Source organism: Eptesicus fuscus, chromosome 18 (assembly GCF_027574615.1).
Source record: "Eptesicus fuscus isolate TK198812 chromosome 18, DD_ASM_mEF_20220401, whole genome shotgun sequence".
In the NCBI taxonomy this organism is placed as follows: domain Eukaryota; kingdom Metazoa; phylum Chordata; class Mammalia; order Chiroptera; family Vespertilionidae; genus Eptesicus; species Eptesicus fuscus.
The window spans coordinates 32,547,941-32,570,639 of NC_072490.1; the positions used below are offsets into that span (position 1 = coordinate 32,547,941).

The 22,699-nt window shown below is 52.6% G+C and overlaps 1 protein-coding gene across 2 annotated transcripts in view; it reads left to right on the forward strand.

The window, feature by feature from the left end:
• Positions 1–793: 793 nt before the first annotated feature.
• SPSB4 (splA/ryanodine receptor domain and SOCS box containing 4) overlaps positions 794–22,699 on the forward strand; it is a 58,737-nt gene continuing 36,831 nt past the window's right edge. The window contains exons 1-2 of one of the 2 annotated variants that reach the window (XM_028128208.2): positions 794–1,277; positions 8,065–8,912. In XM_028128208.2, coding sequence (XP_027984009.1) covers positions 8,219–8,912 — 694 coding nt within the window. In that variant the 5' untranslated portion in view covers positions 794–1,277; positions 8,065–8,218. The remainder of the gene's footprint in view (positions 1,278–8,064; positions 8,913–22,699) is intronic. The other variant, XM_028128191.2, reaches the window with a different exon arrangement.

Here is a 22,699-nt window from a genome sequence, read left to right on the forward strand (position 1 = left end):
AAAAATTAATTTCAGAGAGGAAGGGAGAGGGAGAGAGAGAGAAACATCAATGATGTTCCACACTGGGGATCGAGCCCGCAACCCGGTCAGGGCGGAATCGAACTGTGACCTCCTGGTTCATAGGTCAACGCTCAAGCGCTGAGCTATGCTGGCTGGGCTAGTCATTCTTTCTTTTTTTAAAAAATATATTTTATTGCTTTTTTGATTTTTTACAGGGAGAGGGATAGAGAGTTAGAAACATCGATGAGAGAGAAACATTGATCAGTTGCTTCCTGCACACCTCCTACTGGGGATGTGCCCACAACCAAGGTAGATGCCCTTGACTGGAATCGAACCTGGGACCTTTCAGTTCGCAGGCCGACGCTCTATCCACTCAGCCAAACCGGTTTTGGCGGTCATTCTGTTTCTTGATTCTGATCCTGACTGTTGCCCTTGAAGGTTCTTCTGTAGCTGAATCCTGGAGCACACCCATGGCTGTTTCTTTAGGATGCATTCCGATGGAGAGAGGGCAATGTTGGAGGACGTACACAGTTTAAAGCAGCACTTAACATTCTCCGGGTGCCTCTTGGGTGCCCTGTGCTATTCCAGACTTCACAGATGTCAACCCTGATCCTTGCAAAGGCCGGCAAGGTTAGCACATGGTTAGCCACACTTTTCGGATGCGTCTCAGAGAGGTTAACCCCTTGGCCAGGCCCAGTGGACAGACAGGAATTCAACCCCTGCCTGCCCTTCCTTATATTGTGATGTCACTAGCTTTCCTTGGTGGGCATGGACACTCCGTCCTGGTCCCTGTCTGGGGGGAGGGGGGCAGCAAAGGGGCTGCCTGTTATATGTCCACCTTGCCATGTCCCCAGTGAGGGCAGCCTTCGGGATCCCTGCCCGCCACTGATGGTGGCAGAGGCGTTGAGGCCCTGAGGCTGCAGCCAGGAGGGAGAGTACCTTGCCCTCGATGACCCCGCGTGGGTCTCCTCTGAAGCTGCTGCCTGGCTGCTGCTTTCAAACACCTTCAAGTCGTCTCTTCAACAGCAACAGAGTGGGCATGGTCGTGGACCTTTCCCTTAGACATGTCCTGCGTGGGCACCATGGAGCGGCTCTGTCCTAACAGCGTGGAGGAGGATGGTAGAGCGCAGGCTCGTCCTACTGTGGCCCTGGGGTCCACCCCCGCCCTGCCACTCACTGGGAACCTCTCCCTGGGAGTCCGTTTCCTCTTTTGAATAAAGGGGTACATGCCTCGTAGTTCCTGTGAAGCAGCTGGCACGCCGCCTGGCACAGAGTGAGTACGTATACTTAAGGTTAGCGATGGAGAAGGAACGGGGAGGAGAGGCGGTGGGGACTTCGGGTTCAGACTACGTAGGTGGGAGCAGCCCTGCTGGCTTTACCCGTGTGACTTTGGTCAGGCCGCTTCCTCTTGGAGCCGAGTTTCCTGCTCTGTTAGAATTCCAGCAGAGGTGCCTTTAAGTGAATTACGAAAGTGGCAGATTCCAAGCCCCCTGACCTCCCAGTCAGACGCCCTTGGGCAGTCTGTGCAATCTTCCAGAGAGGACCCTGGGTGAGTGTGCTGGTTCAACTGATTGAGTCTCCACGACACGCCCTGTGCCTCTCACATATTATTATTATTATTTTATTTTTTTTTTTATCCTCACCCGAGGATATTTTCCCATTGATTTCTAGAGAGAGTGGAAGAGAGGGAAAGACAGAGAAATATCAATGTGAAGGAAATCGATGTTGGTTGCCTCCTGCATGAGCCCTGACCAGAGCCAGGGCCGGGGAGGAGCCTGCAACCGAGGTACATGCCCTTGACCAGAATCAAACCAGGGACCCTTCAGTCCATAGGCCAACACTCTATCCACTGAGCCAAACCGGCTAGGGCTCACATGTTATCTTATTTCTCATAACCTAGATGAGTCTCAAGGGCTGGATGAAACCCTTTGGGTTAAATGCCCCTCTCCCTCTCCCTTTCTTCTCTCTCCCCTCTTACTCCTTCATCTCTTCCCCTCCCTCCACAGTAATGAATAGTAGCAAACCGGACACAGCACCTTGTTTGTTTGATTCCATCTATCGGTTGGATCTTCCATATCAGTACCTTCTTTTCTACAGCTGCCTAGTATTTTCTTATGTGGATTTGCCATAATTTATAGTCTTATCATTTACAGTCTTCAATGCAATAAAAGCAGAACTTCTTGCAAAAAAAAATTATCCCGTCTTCATTTGGGGTTTCTCCCAATATTTTGCTATGACCAGCAATGCTGCATATTTATATATGTGACACATATAGTAATTTACGTATACTTGTATTACATATTATATATTATACAGTACATACATGACATATATTACATATACACACATATATGTATATATGAAGTTTTGCACATTTGAGAGCATATCCGAATAAATACTGGCAGCGGACTTGCTAGGTCAAGGGTATGTGCATTTGTAATCCTGAGAGAAGGTGCTCATTTGCCATTCACTGAGGTTATACCATTTAACCTTCTGTTCAGCAATGTGGGAACCTGCCTGCTTCTCCAGGAAAGTGTTGTCCAGCTTTTTGATCTTCACTGATACACCAAAAGGGCATTTCATTGCAGTTCTAACTAGTTTGTGTCTCTTTTATTACGCATTTGGTAGAGAGGTCATCTTTTCAAAGAAGCTGTTTTCTTATGTGTGAACTGTTTGTAGTATCCTGTCACGTTTTGTATTGGGGTTGGTCTTCTCAGACTCATTTTGTAGGAGTTTGTCATATTTATGATTTGTGTTGCACATATCTCCCCATTTTAAAACAACAAACAAGTCTAACTTACTTTATGGGTGTTTTTTGCTATGCCATTTGGTCATTTCACATTTTCATTTCATATTTTACGTATTTGTGTCTTCCGCTCTTCTCTTTTAAATGATTAAGTGGTTTACAAGGTTTATTATTTTATTTAGTCATAAAGTCATGCATTTCAAGTATATTTAGGCCCTAACTGGTTTGGCTCAGTGGATAGAGCGTCAGCCTGGGGACTGAAGGGTCCCAGGTTTGATTCCGGTCAAGGGCATATACCTTGGTTGCGGGCACATCCCCAGTAGGGGGTGTGCAGGAGGCAGCTGATCCATGTTTCTCTCTCATCAATGTTTCTAACTCTCTATCCCTCTCCCTTCCACTCTGTAAAAAATCAATAAAATATATTTTAAAAAATAAAGTATATTTAGGAATATATGAACATGTTAATTATTAAATTCTAGGTGAGATAACCTGAATAAAGTCCCATGATGCCAATTTTAAAAAAGAAAACTTACTAATATTTTATGGACAAGAAAGGAATAAAATGAAATACATCCAAATACTAACAATGTTTATATCTGGTTAATGAGATAGAGTTGATTTCAAGTTTTTGTACATTTTTTTGGTATTATCTAAAATTTAGAAATTAATGTTTTTAGTAAATAGACTTTATTTAGACTAGATTTGGATTGATAGAAAAACTAAGTAGATGGTACAGAGAGTTCCATACATTCACACCCAGTGTCCGCTATTATTAACATCTTACATTAGTGTGCTACATTTATCACAACTAATGAGCCAGTATTGATTACTGTTATTAATAAAAGGCCATACTTCATTCAGATTTCCTTAGTTTTTACCGAATGTCCTTTTTTTGTTCCAGGATCTTATCCAGGACATCACATCATATTTGGTTGTTATGTCTCCTTAAGCTCCTCTTGGCTGTGACTGTCTCTAATGGCCTTGACAGTTTGGAGGAGGACTAGTGGGGTGTTTTGATGGAATTTGTCCTATGTTTTTCTCATGATTAGACTCAGGGGTTTGTAGGAGGACAACCATAGAGGTAATGTGTTATTTCATTACATCATATCAAGCGTACATACTCGTATTATCAACATGATTAACAAAATAGATATAATCTAATAATAATATGATAACATAATATAGACTAAATGAGTAGATTAAGTGGTTTATATGTTTTATTGGTTTGGTTTTTGTGGTACTGTATCCCCCTCCCCCACACCCACACCCCCTCAAAGAACCAGTGCTCAGATTGTTTGATTAGTTTTATTTTTTTCTATCTTATTATGCTTAATTCATGTATTCTTATGCTTTTTTTATTTGCTAGTATAAGTAAAACAGGCATAATGGCCTCTGAGCACGATTTGAGTGAGATCCCACAGGTTCTAATACATGGAATATTTCTTATTATTCTTATTCTCTAGGTATTCTGCAATTTCTATCTAGATCTCTCTTTTTAAAATCTGGGTTGTTTAAAAGATAGTTTGTTTGTTTACTGCCATTTCACTGTTTATACCGTAGTCACATTTAAATTGGCAAAACTGCTCCATGACAGACAGGACAGAGACCTGTCACGCACAGAAAATAAGGGGTGGTTTTCGTAAAGCTTGAGAAGCGCCGCAGTGACAAGGGCTGGCTGCAGCCGTCTGCCCACAGCGCCGAGGGGCGCGCGTGGTCGGAAAGAAGGTGCTCCGGCCATAGTTGGCCTACTTCTGTTGGCCTGAGACCACTGCTGCCTCCTGGAATTTCCTAATATGCCTGGTCAGCCGGTCACTTGTAAATAACAGATAGAAACAGAGGAGGGTGACTAAAGGAGAGTTTTTAAAAAGGTTCCATGTGGTAGAGTTTTGTGACCCATAATTTTGTGATTAATTTCTAGTTTTGCTTCTATGTTATCAGATTCTGTATTACGTCAGCTTTTTTGGCGAGGTTCTATTTGTGGCCCAAAATATGGGAAATTTTTTCGAAGTATACATCAATTACAACCGTCTTATTAATTATGAAATTTTGGTTTTTCTGACTTTACCTAATGTGGTCTCTTGATCTTCATGAGCTAAAAGAGGTGGATGAAAATCACCTGCCTCTGCTGTGTGTCTGTTCTTCCTTGTGTTTCCTGTTGCTTTTGCTCTGAATTTTGGTGCTGTCATTTGGTGTGTTAGATCTTCAATTGTGGGTCATATTCGTTATTATCATTATTTTAATAATATTATTATTTTAAAGAACTGAAGTTTAGAGGAAGGGAGAGGGATGAGAGTTAGAAACACTGATGAGAGAGAAACATCGATCAGCTGCCTCCTGCACACCCCCTATTGGGGATGTGCCCGCAACCAAGGTACATGCCCTTGACCAGAATCGAACCTGGGACCCTTCAGTCCCAGGCCAACGCTCTATCCACTGAGCCAAACCGGTTAGGGCCATGTTTGTTATCATTATAACGTGTTCCTCTTTGTCTCATTTGGAACCATTTATCCTGAATTCAACTTTACTTGACTATGTTAAGGTGATAGTGCCTGTTTAATTTGAGGTAGCACATACCTGGTATATATTTTCTCTTCCTTTGTTTTCAAAACTGTCAAATCACTTTGCTTTGGGGATGTCTCTGGTAGGAAGCATCCTGTTGAGGGTTTTTGTCTTGTTGCCCGATCTTAGGATCCTTTCTTTTTAGTAGTTTTTCTTTTTAGTAGTTTTATGTCTTTTTGCTTCCATTGCTTTTTAAAACAAACCCTTTCATGGCATGGTTTTATTTTGTGTTGTGTTCCTTTTAAGAACTGGAAGGTTTGTATTTTTAGTCCTTCTGGAGGTAGCCTTTAGAACTACATAAAACGCATTAAAATCTTTTTAAAGACTAGACTAGTTGTCTCCCTTTTGAAAAAGTGATCATAAAATTAGTTTACAAATGTGATCATGATTTTCATGTGCTTTGTGCAGCTTTTTTTCTGGCGAGTTTTCTTGGTTTGCCATATTTTTTTTTTTCCTGTTCTTTTCCTCCTGGATTCCTCCTCTAGCATCTTTGACTATAGTGTGTGCTGGCTGCTCTTTGAAAGGGGCGAACCTTCTCAGATCAGCATTTGCAGGGGATGCAGGTAGAGGAGGTTCATGGGAGTATTCTAGGACAGCAGGGTCGCTCTCAGGTTCCTGGTAACTGTTCACAGGACGGTGGCAGTGATTTCTTTTAGCTTCTACCCAGACAGCAGAGACCTGCAGCTATATAGCCTTCCCCCCATTCACGCCCCTCTCCCGCTCTGCCTCACCAACACACTGCTCCCTGTGAAGATGGCTGGTCTGTGGTTTTCTTTGTTAGCCCTGTCCTCCTCCTCCCTCCTCTAACCCCCCGCCTCACCCCGACCTTCCTATGAGACCCCACCCCATCCTCAGGGGGTTGGCCTCGTGTTCACGTCCATGTTCCTGGGTGACCTGGGTGTCCCAGGCAGCTCCCATTGCCAGGCCACACGCCCTGTTCCCATTTTTTCCTGGTTAGGAACCCTTGTTTTGTTTTGTTTTGTTTTTTCCTTCAGGGAGTATCAGCCAAGAGCGATCAGGCAGCTTTATCCGAGCGAGTGTTGCAGCCACAGGTGGCTTGTGTAGGTGCTTTCTCACACCCCCTTGGATCCTCACCGCTTTTGGCAGCCCCTTGACTGTTTTTGGCAGCGTCTCCTTAGAAGTTGTGGTTCAGGTTACAAATGTGCTCTAGTTTTGCCGAAGATAGAATTTGCATTCCTGCGTCTCTTCCTCTTTTACTGTGGGTGATTTGGGATATCAAAAGGCGTACCTTTATCCTGCTAACTTAGAACGGTCTGGGGTGGTGAATTTTCCTTGCCATGTGTTCTGGTATTCCTCCAGATTCAACATTAGCCAGAGCGCTCTGGATGGAGTCGGCGAGAGCTGAAGCTGGGGTCTAACCATAGAAAGGAAAGGAAACGGGGGTTGAGAATAAAGTAGGAGGGCTAAAGAAGAACTCCACGGCATCTCAGCCTGTGCTGTGTGGCAGCAGGCGTCCCTCCCTCCCCGCCTGCACTCCGGCTGGGAGTCGTGCCACTGTTTGGGTGGGAGGCCACGGCCCGCCGGAGCAAGGGATGAAAACCACCTGTCTCCTGGTCTGTCTCAGTGGAAGATTTTCTGAGCCCAGCAACTCTCAGGCCAGGGTGGGGAGGTCACATGCCCCTGCCCCGGACAGGCTGCAGGGCTCAGCTCCCCATCTCAACTCACACCAGGGCCCATCCAAGCACCTTGGGTCTGGCTGGTCTCCTAGTGATGGTGGCCAAGTCCCCCTCCCTGAAAACTAGGATCCTGCCTCACAGGAGGAGCTTTTTCCCAGAGTGAATGCTGTTGACAGCGTTTATATGCCCAAAGAAAGCGCTTGCCCCTCCAAAGGGAAAGCATTCACGTGGGATGCCCAGCGGATAGACCCAGAGAGGGAAGCCTGCCCACAGAGTCTCAGGCCAGCCCTTCATATTATTGTCTCTCGGATTCTTATGCCACCATTTTATAGATGTGGAAACTGGAGTCTCAGAGAGATGGAGGGATTTGGATGCAGTTCTGTTTGGGTCCAGAGCCTGGACACCAGCTCCCTTATCCCCGCCCCGCTTCCTGCTCATCTTTCCATGGAGACCCCACCCCATCCTCAGGTGGCTGCCTTGTATCCATCTCCATGTCCCTGGGTGATTGTGCTGGGTCCTCGCGCTGTATCTTACTTCTCAACACTGACCGTACTTTAGATGCTATGTAAGCTCCCCGGGGCAGCCAGGGACAGGAGATGAGGGGCCATCGCCTCTGTGTCTCCGGCCCCCATGTCTTAGGCAGCTGTGCCCCCAGCCTTGGCACGGGGCGTGTCCTCTGGAATCAAAGGCACCTGGGCTCCTCTCCAGCCTCAGCGATCTTGGACAAGTCACTTAACTTCTCTGGGTTTAGTCCCTATTTCTAAAAGAAAACGACCTAGGACTGCTCCAAGTACAGACCATGGACGCTGAAGCCAGGTGGCCTGCGTTTGAGTCTTGGCTCAGCCCCTTCTTAGCTGTAGGACTTCGGTTACTTCCTTACCCCGTCTCTTTTAGTTTTCTCACCTATAATTTGGGAGTCGTGTGTATGTCATGGGGAGGTTTAAGGATTAAATAAGCGAATAAATGTAAATCATTTAGAACAGTGGCATATGGCAAGTATTAGGTAAGTGCCAGATATATTAATTCATTATTATGAAGGCATGGTAAGGGCTCAGCCAAGGCATGGGCGTAAATGGCATGGATGCTGCTGTTATGTAACCTGTGCCCTCTGCTTCCTTCCAGGAGCTTGGGCCCCTGCCCCAGCCCGGCAGAGGCTGTGGAGATAGACCGTCCGGCAGCCTGGTCCCCAGGCCCCTGGCCCATCCCTGGCAGCGGGGAGCGGCAGGTCCCACGAGGTAGCGGCGGCCTGAGCCGGGGCCCCTCCTGGGAGTGAGCCATGGGCCAGAAGCTCTCGGGGAGCCTCAAGTCGGTGGAGGTTCGCGAGCCGGCGCTGCGGCCGGCCAAGCGGGAGCTGCGCGGAGCAGAGCCGGAGCGGCCGGCGCGGCTGGACCAGCTGCTGGACATGCCCGCGGCGGGGCCGGCGGTGCAGCTGCGGCACGCGTGGAACCCCGAGGACCGCTCGCTCAACGTCTTCGTCAAGGACGACGACCGGCTCACCTTCCACCGGCACCCGGTGGCGCAGAGCACCGACGGCATCCGCGGCAAGGTGGGCCACGCGCGCGGCCTGCACGCCTGGCAGATCCACTGGCCGGTGCGGCAGCGGGGCACCCACGCGGTGGTGGGCGTGGCCACGGCGCGGGCGCCCCTGCACTCGGTGGGCTACACGGCGCTGGTGGGCAGCGACGCCGAGTCGTGGGGCTGGGACCTGGGCCGCAGCCGCCTCTACCACGACGGCAAGAACCGGCCCGGCGTGGCCTACCCGGCCTTCCTGGAGCCCGAGGAGGCCTTCGCGCTGCCGGACTCGCTGCTCGTGGTGCTGGACATGGACGAGGGCACGCTCAGCTTCGTGGTGGACGGCCAGTACCTGGGCGTGGCCTTCCGCGGCCTCAAGGGCAAGAAGCTGTACCCGGTGGTGAGTGCCGTGTGGGGCCACTGTGAAGTCACCATGCGCTACATCAACGGCCTCGACCGTAAGTGCACCCCGAGTCTGCCTGACTCCGGGAGGCGGGGGGTCGGCGAGGGAGGCTGGACGCAGGTGAGGCCCTGCCCTCCATCCGCACGTGGGGTGACCCTGCCGTGTGCCGAGTGTGATGAGAACGTGGACTCTGCGGACACGCTCTTGGGTTTGATTCTTGACCTCTCCATTGCTGGCTGAGTGATCTCGCGCGGTGCCTCGGTTTCCCCAATGTTAGTCATTAGGGCTGTGTTCTGCGTTGAAGATCGAATGAGGTAATGCCACAGGTGAAGGCATCAGTAGAGTGACTGGCACCTAATGAGGGCTGTGAGTGTGGATGCTGACTGGGAATCCTCGGGCCTGTAGGAAGGTTATGCAAAACGAGGTCTCCCGCCTGCCCAGCCTCCTCCTGCTCACAGCAGAAGGAAGAGTGGCCAGGAGAAGGCACAGTCCCTGCACTTAAGTGCCGTGCGCGGAAGTTACTGATAAATAATAAGTAACGATCACAGCTATCGTTTACTGACCACCTGCTGTATGCGGGGGCTAAACACCCCGATTCCGGCTCTTCCTAGTGACCTGTCTGTGAAAGGGGGCAGCCGCCTCTCCTCTCTGGCCGGTCAGCGCCTGGATGGGAAGGAGAGCTGCACGTTGCGGAATCTTCTGGTTTTTCGAGAGGACCCAGAAATCTAGATTCTGTGTGAGCTGTCCCAATCTTAAAGTCGGTCGCCGCGGAAAACAGCATGCGGGCCATCAAAACACCCTGGCAGGCTGCAGACGAGCCCCTAGGCTGCTGGGTTCGACCCTCACAGTTCTAAGGTCTCCCTGCACTGAACGTACGCAGTCATCCCTGCGAGGCCGCAGTCACAAAAGCGGTTCCTGGTTTTAGGATGGAGTCACTCCTGGAGGCAGGGCGGCCTCTGGACAGCGGGGCACATGGATGTCTGTCCCATAACAATGCCAGGACCTTGTGGGCTCGCGCACACTCCTTGTCCAAACAGAGGTCCTGCCACACCCCGAAAAGCTCACCCCCCCAATAAAGCCCACAGAGGAGGGTGCTGATAGCCAGAATTGCAGTTCTATTCGTTTTAAATGAGAGCCATAGTTGTCCCCATTTTAGAGATGAAAAAGCTGAAGAGTGGGGGGCTACAGAGAGCTGGTACCAGGTCTCCCTGGGTGTGCCAGCCTCTGGAGCCCACTCTTTTTTTCATGCTTCCCCCATGAGTTGAGGGACTGAGGGTAACACTCGAGAAAAGCCAAGAACAAGGTTTCACTCAAGTAATATTTATACTTAATGTGCGGTGGGTTGGCTTTTCAAGGGTTTCAGGCCAACAGACGTGGCTGGGATGCTCAGCTCCCTGGTGTAACCGGTGACACATTCTTGCTCATATTTTGTTTTTCTAGTTGCTGGACTGAGATTGCCGTTGAATGGCACAGGGTTGTTCTGTGTGCTCTGATTAACTGGTTAAATCCAGGAGCAGATGAGTGTGTCCTGGGAAGGCTGGTTTAGCCATCCCAGTGCCTTGTGGAGAATGTCGGGACACGGTGACCAGGCACACGTCAGGGCTGAGAAAGCCGACACCAGCGACACTCTGCTAAAATCAGAATTGGAAAACTTACTTGCCGGAGTTGGTCCCTGGACTAGGCAGGTGGGCTTGGTGTACGGCTCTTGAGTCTGACCTGCCTTATTTCCAACCGCATCCGTAACGCTCGGCGCTTTTGTGTCTTTGGTGAGTCAGTCACCCTAATGCCTTGCGACTCATTTTACTCATCTGTAAATTGGGACAGTATCAGATCCTTTTCAGAGCTACGGTGAGATCTGGTGTGGGGCCCCAATAATATGGTAGCTGGGATTAAAGGCTGACATTGATACCCTGTGGGAGCTTCCTGAGCCGACAGTTGGGCCCCTGAGGTGGGCTTCCTCCTGGGCATTGATTCACACTTGGGTATCATCGGGTGCTTGTTTTTTAGGTTCAAAGCTAAGGTGCTAGCAAGGTTGCAGCCAGTGGCTCTCCCACACATGATAGGATCGGAGCAATCTAGCCATGGTGTCCTCCTCGGTGTGCTGCTGGGGGTGGGGGTCTGCGTGGGGAAGAACAGTTGCGTTTGGGGCATTTGGAACTCCTGGATCCTTCGGTGGCTAAAGAAACTCGAGACTGAAATTTGGAGTGTTCCATCCTCCACACTGGCAGTGATTTTTTTTCAGGGTGGGCTGAAGCTGCAATGCCCATCCAGGACTCCAGGGGAGTCCAGGATGTCATGGGATGTGAGCCTATGGCATCTCCCATTCGCTGACAGGATTGACTTGTCTGCTGTGCCGCTGGCCTGTCCCCCCGATAGGGGTCATGTTCTCTGTCTCAGGCAGGGTATGCCTGCAGAAAGGGGGAGCTCAGCTTCTCTGAGCTTCTAAAGGCCCATGGTCAGTGGGACAAGACCTGACTATGGGATGGGCCATCGCACAGGCTGCAGTGGAGTCTGGCAGGAGCTACTTGGGAAGGGACTCTGTGATGCCTGTAGCTGGTGACCTGGGCCGAAGTCCACCTGTGGGTCCCTGGGCACTGGGAAGGGTTTGGCCCTAGGGAGTCTCTGGGCAGGGAAGGTGACCCACGGTGGGATTCTGTGCATGAGAATTCTGAGCCCACAGTGGTCGTAGAATGATGGCGGGTCCCCAAACTCAGACCCTCCTGGGAGGTGGCCGCAGTTAGAGACAGGCTCAAGAGCAGAAAGGTGGGGCTGCTCTCTGGGGTTGTTTCCCCGCAAGATCATGGGGCAGAACTCTGCCCAGGGCCCTCACAGAGCCCAGCGCCCACCAGGAGGCCAGGGACAATGATAACCTCTCTCTGAGCCCATTGATCTCCTTTGTAGGCGCACAGCGATTGGTGCTCACTGCTTTGATTAGCTAGGTGAGCTGGGCCGGGTCCTGGGGTTCACTTATGGATGAAAACAGAAATGGCCTTGGTAGAGGCTTCTCCTCTAATGTGATTAAAGTAAGCTATCCCATTTTCTCAATTTTTGAATATTTATGACCGTAAAAGCAAGACTTAGCAAGTGCTAACTGCATTGAACTCTGGAGCATGTGTTTGCTGAGGGAAGTGCTCTTTCCCGTTGCAAATGCAGTTCTTCAGCTATGCCCTGGAGTGAAACCGCTCAGCACCTGGGGTTTGTTTGCTCTAAAGAGCTGCAGGCCTCTGGGGCCTCTGCTACCTGAGTGAGCTGAGAAAGGAAGCGAGGCCAGGCCAATGGGCAAGCTGTCTCCAGGTGACGGGGTCCAGGGCCCAAATAAGGACAGCAGCAATAACGGATACGTATATAGTAACAGCAAAAACTAATACAGTGCTTAGTCTGTGCTGGACTGTATTCTAAGCACTTTACAAATTCTACCTCAGTCCTTGTGACAACTCTGTGGGCTAATACCTGTATTTATCATCTTTATTTTACGATGAAGAATGGAGGCACAGAGAGCTTGGGTAAGTTGCTCAAGGTCACACCGCTAGGAACTGGGGGAAGCAGGGTTCACATTGGCAGACTGGGCCAACGGGTCCCTGGTGGAGCTGTTTGCAGACAAGGCAGAAAGAGAGCGGACAGAAGGAGTTGCTTCCCCCCATCCAGGTGCAGCAAAGGGCGGGACCCTTTCCTTTAGCTGTGAGTTTCGGGGAGGTCCTGAGATGCTGTCCCTGCGTTTCCTCCTCCCTCCCGGCACCCAAAGCTCTTGGCTCAGCAGAGAGCTCCTCCGGGTGTTCCAAAACGCTAGCTGCCTAAAGGCGGCCCCAGCAGTGGCCGTGAATCGGGCATGCTTTGATTGCTGACGGGATAATGGCGCTGAAAATGTCCCAACTGCTGTGAGGTTTGGCCCCTGGGCTGGGCCAGGCCTTTGGCATCATCAGCTCTGGGCTGGTTTCAGGAATTGCTCCTGGGCTCATGCTCCTGGCTCCTCCTCCATGCTGGCTGCCAGGAGGGCTGACAGACCGGCTTTGTCTCCTGTCTTGGAGTTCTTGGGTGGTGCGTGGTGCGTGAGTGACACAGGAAGTGGAGAGGAGACAAGCAGGCTTGGAGTCCTGAGCAGCTTTGATTTGGGGGGTCACAATAATTATGCCTTTTAACAGATACCACCCATGTTCTGTGCCTTGGGCCAAGTATTGCACTCATTTTATTCTTTTTTTTTTTTGTGTGTGTGTGTGTGTGTGTGTGTCACACAGTAAACCTTGAGGCAAGGTGACTGTTATCATCCCCATTTTATAAAAGGAAACTGATTCTTGGAAAGTGAAGAATGTGCCCAAAGCCACACCGCCAGCAAGTAGCAGAGCTGTACTTAAACCCAGGTCATAGCCGCTCCTGTGCCCGGCCCCGCGGCCTGGGCCAGCCCTGCTTCCATCCCGCCCACTGCGCAGGGCCTGATTCCACAGAGCAGGTGCTGGTGTCCCGGGCTGACTTTCTGAGGGTGCAGAGAGGGAACCGTAGGATCTCGGGCCTGACTGGCAGAGAGACTTGTCTGCCTGCATCGAGCCGGGGAAATTGTATTTCCAGACGTAGTTCCTAGATGGTTTAATTGATCTGCCAACAACTATTTATTGGCGCAATGGCTCAGCAGAGGAGGCTGGCGGCCAGCCAAGGTTCCCGGTATTGATGAAGGCCAGAGAGAGCTGTCTACCGGGATGACCACAAGGACACCATGCCCTCGCCAGAGCTTCCCTCCCAGTCTGCACTGAACTCCTGACCTTCCTGCTCAGCTCCCCTGTGTCTCCTGGGTGGCGCGATCCTCATAGCCCTGCTGACATCTGGACTCAGCTCCTCTTCCCTCCTAACCGGGTCCAGGCCTGGGCTCCCCCCGACCCCCTGCCCTATGATTCTGCCCTGAATCCAGCCCGCTCCCCAGCCCTCAGCCAGGGCTCTGTCCCCTGCACCCTCAATTCAGCACTGAGTTCTCCCCCTGTTCGCCCCATTCCCTCGCTTTCCATGTGGGTCTGCCTTCGTTCCCCAGATGGAGATGAAGTTGCTTGGGGCACGGAGGGTGACTCGGGAGGCATATGTGGGGAAGTGGACAGAGAGGGATTTAAAAATAGGATGCAGCCGAAACCGGTTTGGCTCAGTGGATAGAGCGTCGGCCTGCAGACTCAAGAGTCCCGGGTTCGATTCCGGTCAAGGCATGTACCTTGGTTGCGGGCACATCCCCAGTAGGGGGTGTGCAAGAGGCAGCTGATCGATGTTTCTCTCTCATCGATGTTTCTGGCTCTCTATCCCTCTCTCTTCCTCTCTGTAAAAAATCAATAAAATATATTTAAAAATAGGATGCATTTACTTCTCAGAGGTAAACCGTGTGCATGGCAGCACATTTAAACACTACCCAAGGGTAGCCAGTGAAATACCCCCACCACCCCCATAGCTCCCCAGCTCCTCTCCCTGCTGGCAACCACTGTTAGCAGTTGCTCATGTGTCCTGCCAGAATTTTATGACACAGACATTTTACACAAGTGTGATCATACTGCAAACATTGCTCTGCCTCTCATTTCCCCTCTTAATCCGTCTTGGTGATTGTTTAATGTGATTAGCATGGAGCTGCTTCGTTCTTTGTTAACAGCTACATGAGTGTCCGTGGTATGGCTGTATAATAATTTAATTATTCCATCCCTATTTTTGGACATTAGACAGTTTCCAGACTTTGAGAATAAACTTTTGATCTTGATTTGAATTCCATGTCTACCCCCTTCTGCCAAATCAACTCCCTGGAGCCTTAGTTTTACCATCTGTGCAATGGGAATAATGATACGTACCTTGCAGAGTTGCTGTGGGTCTTAAAATTGATGCAGAAATGAAGCTTCTCTGGCATTACCAGTCGGAGCATGCCCAGTGCCGAGCTCATCGTGGGCATCCGATGAATGCTTGTGAATGATTCCATTTCTAGTTTAAAATGCAGTAGAATAGCATCACTTTGTTATCAAGGAGGGTTTAAACACATGGTTGGACTCAGACCCTTTGAGGAGTATAATCCAGTCAGTCCTCACGTAAGGTGTACGTCAGCAGAGTAGGACTCCTGTGGCCCTGACCTGCCCAGAAGAGGCCACACTAAGTGTGTTCTGCTGCTGTTAGTGCTGTGGCTGCTCCTGCTGAAAGTGGCAGTTCTTTGAAGTGGAGACTGTATCCTTCTTGGCCAACCCCCACAGCACCCCTTGGAACAGAGTACATAGTAGGTGCTCAATAAATGCACATTCAGGTACTGGCCTCCTGTCCCCTGCACAGCTAGCTCTCTTTCCTGCAGTGCAGCAAGACCTGAGCCACAGTTGGCTGGAGTAGAGGGGGCCTGGCTATCAGCAGCTGCCGCCTTGAAAACCTGCCTCCTGGTGACCCATTCCCACCTTGACTTGCGCGCCAGGCCGGGCACACCTGTCCCCACACCCAGGCCAAGCGGACGGTGCATTATGGGTCCTGCAATTCAATTCAGGATCTTGACATTCCAGTACAAAATGACTAGGCTGGTGCCTGATATATAGTAGGTGTTGAGAAAGGTGGGTTTAAATAATGCCCATTATGACTTTCATAGCTCCCATAGATTGTAAAATTACTTAGTGTTATTAAATGTGGAAACAATTATCGTTATTAAATTTGGGTCCACATTGTGAAATCTGAGGGATTTCACACCAGGGAGAATGTTGGTGTGGGAGGTTTTTGACCCTTTAGTGGCTATGATGGAAATGCCATCTGAGGTTCAAAGGCCACTGTGAATGTGTTACAAATGAGCTGACAGTGTGTCGCCTTCACTCTGAGCCGTTTTAAAGTATCCAGCTTAATGCTGGGTTCAAGTGTTTTGTAGCTCCCGGTGGTGACTTGCCTGGTGAGTGTGTCAGCCAGGGTGTCCAAACAGGCAGTGTCCCCCAGCTGTGCCCATGTGTGTTTGGGGGAGATGAGTGCTGAGGTGGTGGGTCTGAGGGCAGACTCTGCCTCCGAACAGATGTGTCTAGGCCGGGCTGCGGGCTGTCGGCTACCGGACCTTTGGAAGAAAGAGAAGGGGAAGGAGGCCGTCTGTCTCCCGGTTTCAGGGGCTGGCAGGACGGGGAGGGCCCCAGGCATCGGGGCTGGAACAGATGCGGTTCCTGCAGCCAATGCAAGGCCCTCACTTTACAGGTGGGCCCTGAATGGAGCAGGGAGCTGGGAGAACTTTTCCAAAGTTCCCTGCTGATTAAAAACATCCCCGGCCTCCGATCCCCCTTGAAAACACCTGGTCAGAAATGAGAGCGTGAGAATTCCGTGCAGTTTATAGGCCTGTCTTGAAGAACCCTGACACAAATGATGGAGGACATTGGAGTGCAGAAGGATTGGGGGGGGGGGGGCGGAGCTGAAGGGTTTCCTAGGGGGTGGCCTTGGGACGTGGGCAGGATTTAGATAGGTGCTCCCCCAGCCCCACGCACCCACACGAAGACCCTCTTTGGCTTCTCCATGCCTCCCACATGCTCGAGGCCGTAGAACAATGAGGTTCAGCACATCAGAGACCGGAGATAACTGGTCTCTTCACTTACTCCTGGATGACCTGGGCCTAAGTTTCCTGCCTTCTCATACCTGCAAAGTGAGTATGGTGGTGGGACTCACCCCTAGGCCTGTCACCAGTGCTTCTCAAACCTCAATGTGCCTTGGAGTCAGCCGGGGGGCGGGGCGGGGGCGGTGCAGTTCGGAGGGAGAGGTCTTGTTAAGTGCAGACTCTGACTCAGGAAAGCAGGGTGGGGTCCCAGGTTCTGCATTTCATCAGTTCCTAGGTGATGCCCATGATGCTGCCCGATGAAGGGGGGCAGAGGACCAGGCCACCACACTCTGGTGTGCCCCCTAGTCCCACGTTCCACCCGCCATACCCCACTCTGATCCCGCAGCCACGTTAGTCTGCTTATCCCTCCGTGCCTTGGTCTGGGCTGACCTCTTTATTGGAAAGGGCCTCTTCCCCGTTCCAGCGAGGCCCGGCGTCGCCGAGCCTGGCTCTGCCACCGCCCCTCCTGGCTGGCTGACGTGAGGGCGGTTCCCGTGCCTTCGGCATCCACTCCCTTTCCCACCCAGCCCACTGCCCTCTTGTCCTCATCCTCCCTACGACCACGTGACTCAGTCTATGTGTCCTGGAACCCAGGTCCTCACAGTTGCCAGCAAGGTCAACACAAGTCAATCCACACCATTATCCATGAATTTCCCACGAGGGCCACTTTGTTTGGGAAGGGATTATCGCCAATAGAAACAGCTCTTTGTTAAATATCATTGATTGAGCGCTTACAAAAGGCCAGACACCGCTCAGGGCTGCGGGCATCGTCCGATTTAAACCTCCACCAGCCAGTGCAAATGCTAGCCAGCTCCCTCTCTGCACAGGAGCTCCCCTGTCCCCCGCAGAGGAGGAGAAGGAGCTGTCCTCCCACTTCACACGCAAGGAGACTGAGGCCGAGGGCGATGAAGGGGCTGCTCACATGTGGCACATGCCTGGGAGGCAGCCATCTGCAGACTTGCACCCAGGCCTCAAACCCCAGTGCCCACGTCCCCAACCTCCACGCCACGCTTGTCACAGCGAGTGTTTGCCGAAGCTAGCATTGGCAGGTCCCGTTTAAACACCCTTCAGTGCAGCATACAGGACAGTACAGCCAGGCTGCGTGCGCCCTCACCCTGCCGATTGGAACGGGTGCTGACGCTGAGTGGGTGCTGCTTGGGAAAGCCCTGGCTGGAGTCTGCCGCGTTGCAGGAGGGTGTTTAAACGACTGGGAGAGCGCGTGGCCTGCTGGACAGGTGGCAGATGCCGAGGGCCGGGAAGCCAGCGGATCCCCCCAGTCTTGTCCCTTGGAGGAGGCGAGGGGGCGGTTCGCGTGAGTTACGGCTTAGCCCAGACACTAATAAGGCTGCTTGTCTGCGGCCTTCCATAATTCAAGTTAAGGCTGTGCTGTTTAATAGCCCTTCTTCATCAGATCTTCCAGGACTCCGCGCCTCCTTAATGATTTATTTGCTTGGGATGAAATTAAGCCGAGACAGCGTGAGCTTGGAAAATACTGCCGTGCTGGCTTCCCACTTTTTTATCTTTGCTGGCGGCCGCGTCTATAAATAGGGCTGCCAGCCCTACTTTGTGACCCGACCGCTGGGAGCTCCGATGGGCACAGGCTTCCCTGTCACTGGCCCCTGAGAACACCCTTGATGGGGTACCTGCTGCCCCTCATCTCCCCCACCTCCAAGGCCAGTGACCCCACTGGGGTGCAGCGAGGGGCCAGAGCTGCCAGCAAAGACATTGTCGTCTCGGCTTAGAGTCGTTTAAGGGGAAGCATTTGAGCTGAGCCATTTGGAGCCTCAGCCACGTTCCAGATGTTGGCCTACTTGTTGATGTTTCTTCCTCACAATGCTTTTCACGAGGACGTCCCCGGGTGAGAGCCGCTGTGCTTCTGGTGTTTACTTAGGAGGGTGACCGCTCTCTGCCTGATGCCTGGGCCTCACTAGGAGGGGCACGTGGGGTCCCACGGGCGGCCGCCTCTGGAGTGAGGGGCCAGAATCACAGCTGAGGGTCACTCACAGCGCTCACCCAGAGGCCAGGCGCCAAGAATGGGGTTGGGATGTTTAGTTGGGGCCCCTTTGGAAGTCCACATTCCCAGAAGACTGACGTTGCCTCAGGAAAGGGGGTGAGTGTAAGGTTGCGCGAGGACTGGGGTAGGCCCAGGAACGGGGGTGTGCCCAGGCACCCCATTGCTGCCTCAGCTGCACGTCTGTTCCACGGATGCCCGCCCCTCCCACTGTTTCTGATCTCTCCTGTATTTTTTTCTCTTCCCTCATAATGTGGGCGCCCTTTGGCTTTAGCTCAAGGTGGCCCTGACCCCAGCCCTGCGCCCTGATGGCTCCCTCCTCACTGTTGGCTGCACGGTGTTGTCCCAGGTCTTGTTTCAAGTCCTGAGAGCCGCCGATGGGCCCAGTGCTTCTCAGGTGCAGGCAGAGGTTCCCCTCCTCTGATTGGCTGCCTGTGGGTTGGGTCCTACCTGCTGGTCACTTAGCACACCTGCCTCTATATCAGCATCCCTCAGGGAGAATGCGAAAAACACAGATGTTGGCTGTCTCTCACCTATTGAATCAGTGGACCTTGGAGAGTGTGTGAGTGTGTGTGTGTGTGTGTGTGTGTGTGTGTGTGTGTGTGTGTCAAGCTTCCCAGGTGATCATGTCATCAATCCAGCACCGGCCAGAAGTCGGCTGTTTGGCATACCTGGCTGGGAGGAGGCTGCTGGGTGGGTGGGTGCAAGGTCATGTGTTGGGAGGGGTAAGGGGGTGAGCAGGGATGTCCCCATTCCCAGGGACTGCTTGTGGGGAGTGCTCCCCAGGCAGCAGGGCTCAGGATCCCAGTCTGGACTGGGTCAGGCCTGGGGACGTGAGGACGGTGCTTGCAGCTCCGGTGCCAGGGAGACAGACGCTCGGTCCGTGTGGCCTGTGTCAGTGCTGGGTGCTGGGTTCGGAAAGGCCGCTTTGCCCCTTCGTTTCCTCCTGGAGCACCCCAGGGGGCCTCAGGGGGACAGCAGCAATGCCCACAGTCAGTCCCTCGGCCAGGGCTCTGGGAGCCGTGTGTTCCTGTGTGTGCCACTTCTGTGCCCTCCCCCGAGATGGCGTAGGTGCAGTCGGGAGTCCCCTGAGTGGCTGCATTTTCCCCGCCCGTGAGGGCTAGACTGTCCCTTTGCCCTTGTGTCCCGGCACCTGGCCCGTGGTGGGCTCTCAGTCAGCGTCTATTGACTGAATGGCCGGTAACTAAGTCCACACAGCAGATGACCAAGCCCCCACCTTTGGGTGGAGGGCAGGCCCGGGGAAAGAGCACCCCCTTCCCACAGCCTCGGCACAGAACAGAAAGCGTGTGCACGGACTCCTGAGAAGGTTCCAGCTAGCTAGAAACAGCACCTGGAAAGCAGGCGCACCCTGCCCACAGCCACTAATTTGATCTGCGTGTAAAGGAGCCATTGCTTTTTCCACAACCACACATGGTCCTGCGTAGGCAGTCTGCCCCTGGTGTGGGCAGGGACGGTGACATCAGCCATTTATCCTGTCACTCGGCGTTGGTGAAGGGCCTGCCTGCGCCGCCTGGGCCCGGAGCCACGGCCACGGTAGGAGGGGCTTCCCACCCGTCCGCCGGTCACTCGGGGGCCAGTTTCTGAACACCTCCTCTGGTCAGGCACCGGCGATGCCGCGATGACTGTTCAGGGGGAGAGACAGACAGAAAAAAAACAAATGCCCTGGTAAAGTTAGATATAGTTCAGTGTGATTTAAGAGAACAAAAGTGGAGGAAACGATGCAGGGTGTGGCTGAACTGCTGCGTGGCCCCCTTTCTGGGGAGGGGGCATGTGAGTGAGACCCACGTGAGAGCCGTGGGAAGATCCGGGGGGAGAGCGAGTCGAGGGGACCAGCCAGCAAGGCGGGGCGTGGTGCAGGGCAGGCGAGGGCCGTGGGGCTCGGGGCGGGAGGGCCCGGCATTGCCTTCCAGCCGTGAAATCAGCCACGTCACCGTTTTAGGAAAGTCATAAGCAGCCTTATTTTGGAGAAGCAATATGTGAAGTTTCTTTTCCACGGGGACAAGTCCCCGGTTTTACAGAGGACACGTTTGGGGGACTTTGGGGAGGGTGGCCTTCGACTGAGGTGGATATCGTCACTTCCATTTGCACATGAGCTGGTTCGGGGGCCGTGCCCGGGCCGCCCTGCCAGTGGGAGAGCTGGTTTGAAGCCCATAGTTTGTGTTTACACCTTGTCATTGTTCCGGAAGCAGAACTCCAGGTGTGTGTATGTTGAAGCGCAGAGTTCCATGGGTCTGCCAAGAGCCCCCGGGCAGTCCAGCCTAGGGAAGGGGCCTCTACGGAGCGGGAGGGGGGCCCCAGGTGGTCTTGAGGAGTCCCCATCCCACGCTGTTCTTTTGTAGCTGTTTTTTGTTTGTTTGTTTGTTTGTTTGTTTAATTATATCTTTATTGATCTCAGAGAGGAAGGGAGAGGGAGAGAGACAGAAACATCAATGATGAGAGAGAACCACTAACCCTCCCCCCAATACACGCCCCCCACCGAGGACCAAGCCCACAACCCCGGCACGTGCCTGCACCAGGAATTGAACCGTGACCTCCCAGTTCATAGGTCGATGCTCAACCACCGAGCCACCCACTGTCCACTGTGCTGTGGCTTCTCCACGTCTGGCTGTATTCTGGGAGGGGACACCAGGCTGGTTCTGCTCAGGCGGGCTCTGCTCTCCCTTCTGTCCCCTGGCATGGCGGAGCCCCAAGGCTCGGACAGGCCTCTGCTGGCCTGGGCACATGTCACCTCCCGGCTGGGCAAGCCACCCAGCAGGGACAGGGTGGCTTGAGGGTTTTTGTTTCCCTTTTGACTGGCACGGGCAGCCTTCCTTGGCTCTCCAAGGCGTTTTGCCAAAATGGGTTGTTCAGATGTGTGAAGGTTGAAAAAGCATTCTCTACCTGAACTAATTGGATTTTACCCTGAGTCTGATTTGGGATGGGACAGAGGGAGGAAAAGAGATAAGTCCTAGAAGGAGACAACACTGGACTGGGAGCCAGGAAACCTGGCCACCAGCTATATGACCTTGGGAAAGCCACCTCCCCTCTCTGTGCCTCTGTTTCTCCATCAAAAGAAGGACAAGATGACCTCGAGGAGTCGCCATTATTCATTGGTATCAAATATTGAGGAACTGTCTGCATACCTGATTTGGGGGGACGACAAACACTTTACACTGCTGCGCTGCCCAATACAGTAGCCATGTGGCTATTAACAGTTAAGTTTAAATTAATTAAAATTAAGCGAAGCCCGGCTGGCGTGGCTCAGTGGTTGAGCGTCGATCTATGAACCAGGAGGTCACGGTTCGATTATCGGTCAGGGCACATGGCCAGGTTTCAGGCTCTGCCCCCAGTGTGGGGCGTGTAGGAGGCGGCTGATCAATGACTCTCTTATCATTGATGTTTCTCTCTCTCTCTCTCCCTCTCGCTTCCTCTCTGAAATCAATAAAAATATAGTTTAAAAAATTCAGCTTAAAAATTCAGCTCTTCAGTTGCACTAGTGCACTAGCCACACTCAAGTGCTCCCCAGCCACAGGCCCCCAGCATGAGGGGGGGTGGGTGCGGGAAGAAGATGCAGTGCAGATGCCCAGGCAACCTTACAGAAGGTCGGAGTTCCTGGGTGGGGAGAGCCATGAGGGGGGCAATGACAAGAGGTATGCCAGGAATTCGGAGGAGGGGGACTGGGGGACAGGCGGGGCCAGGAGCCCTGCTGGAGGGAGAGGCAGCCTGTGGTGGAGACAACAGCCCAGAACACCCTGGTTCGGGTCGGGGAGCAGCAACGCCCTTCCTAGGTCCTTGGGTGAGGCCCTGAGCCCACTGGGCCTCTGTCTCCTCTGGTGAAAGGGGAGGAATAAGAAAGAGGGTTGTTATGGAGACGGACTAAATCAGGCCCTTGCAAGCCCTTTGCACATGGTACGGTCCGGATCATGTGAGAGGCTGTGGGTGATGCATTTTGACTTGTCATCATAGGCTGTCCGTAGCGTGATTTGAAGGCACTGGGATTCCCTTCCTTCTCTCCACGTGGGCTCTTTGGGGAAGGCGACGAGTGTGTTCCTCCCGTGTCCCCCACAGCCCCGAACACGCACGTGGCTTTCCGTCCCTGCTGTGGAACCGCCGTGGGGCAGAGAGGCGCTGGCGGCCGCCTGCGGGGCCACGCTGGCTCTTTGCTTTCCTCCTGAGCCCACCGCCTTCCACCAGCGCGTCCTCATGCTCCTCCCTCCCTGTCCCTGACACATGTGTGTGTCTGGCTGGGTCTGGTTGTCATTTTCTGAACCCTTGGCCCATCTCAGGC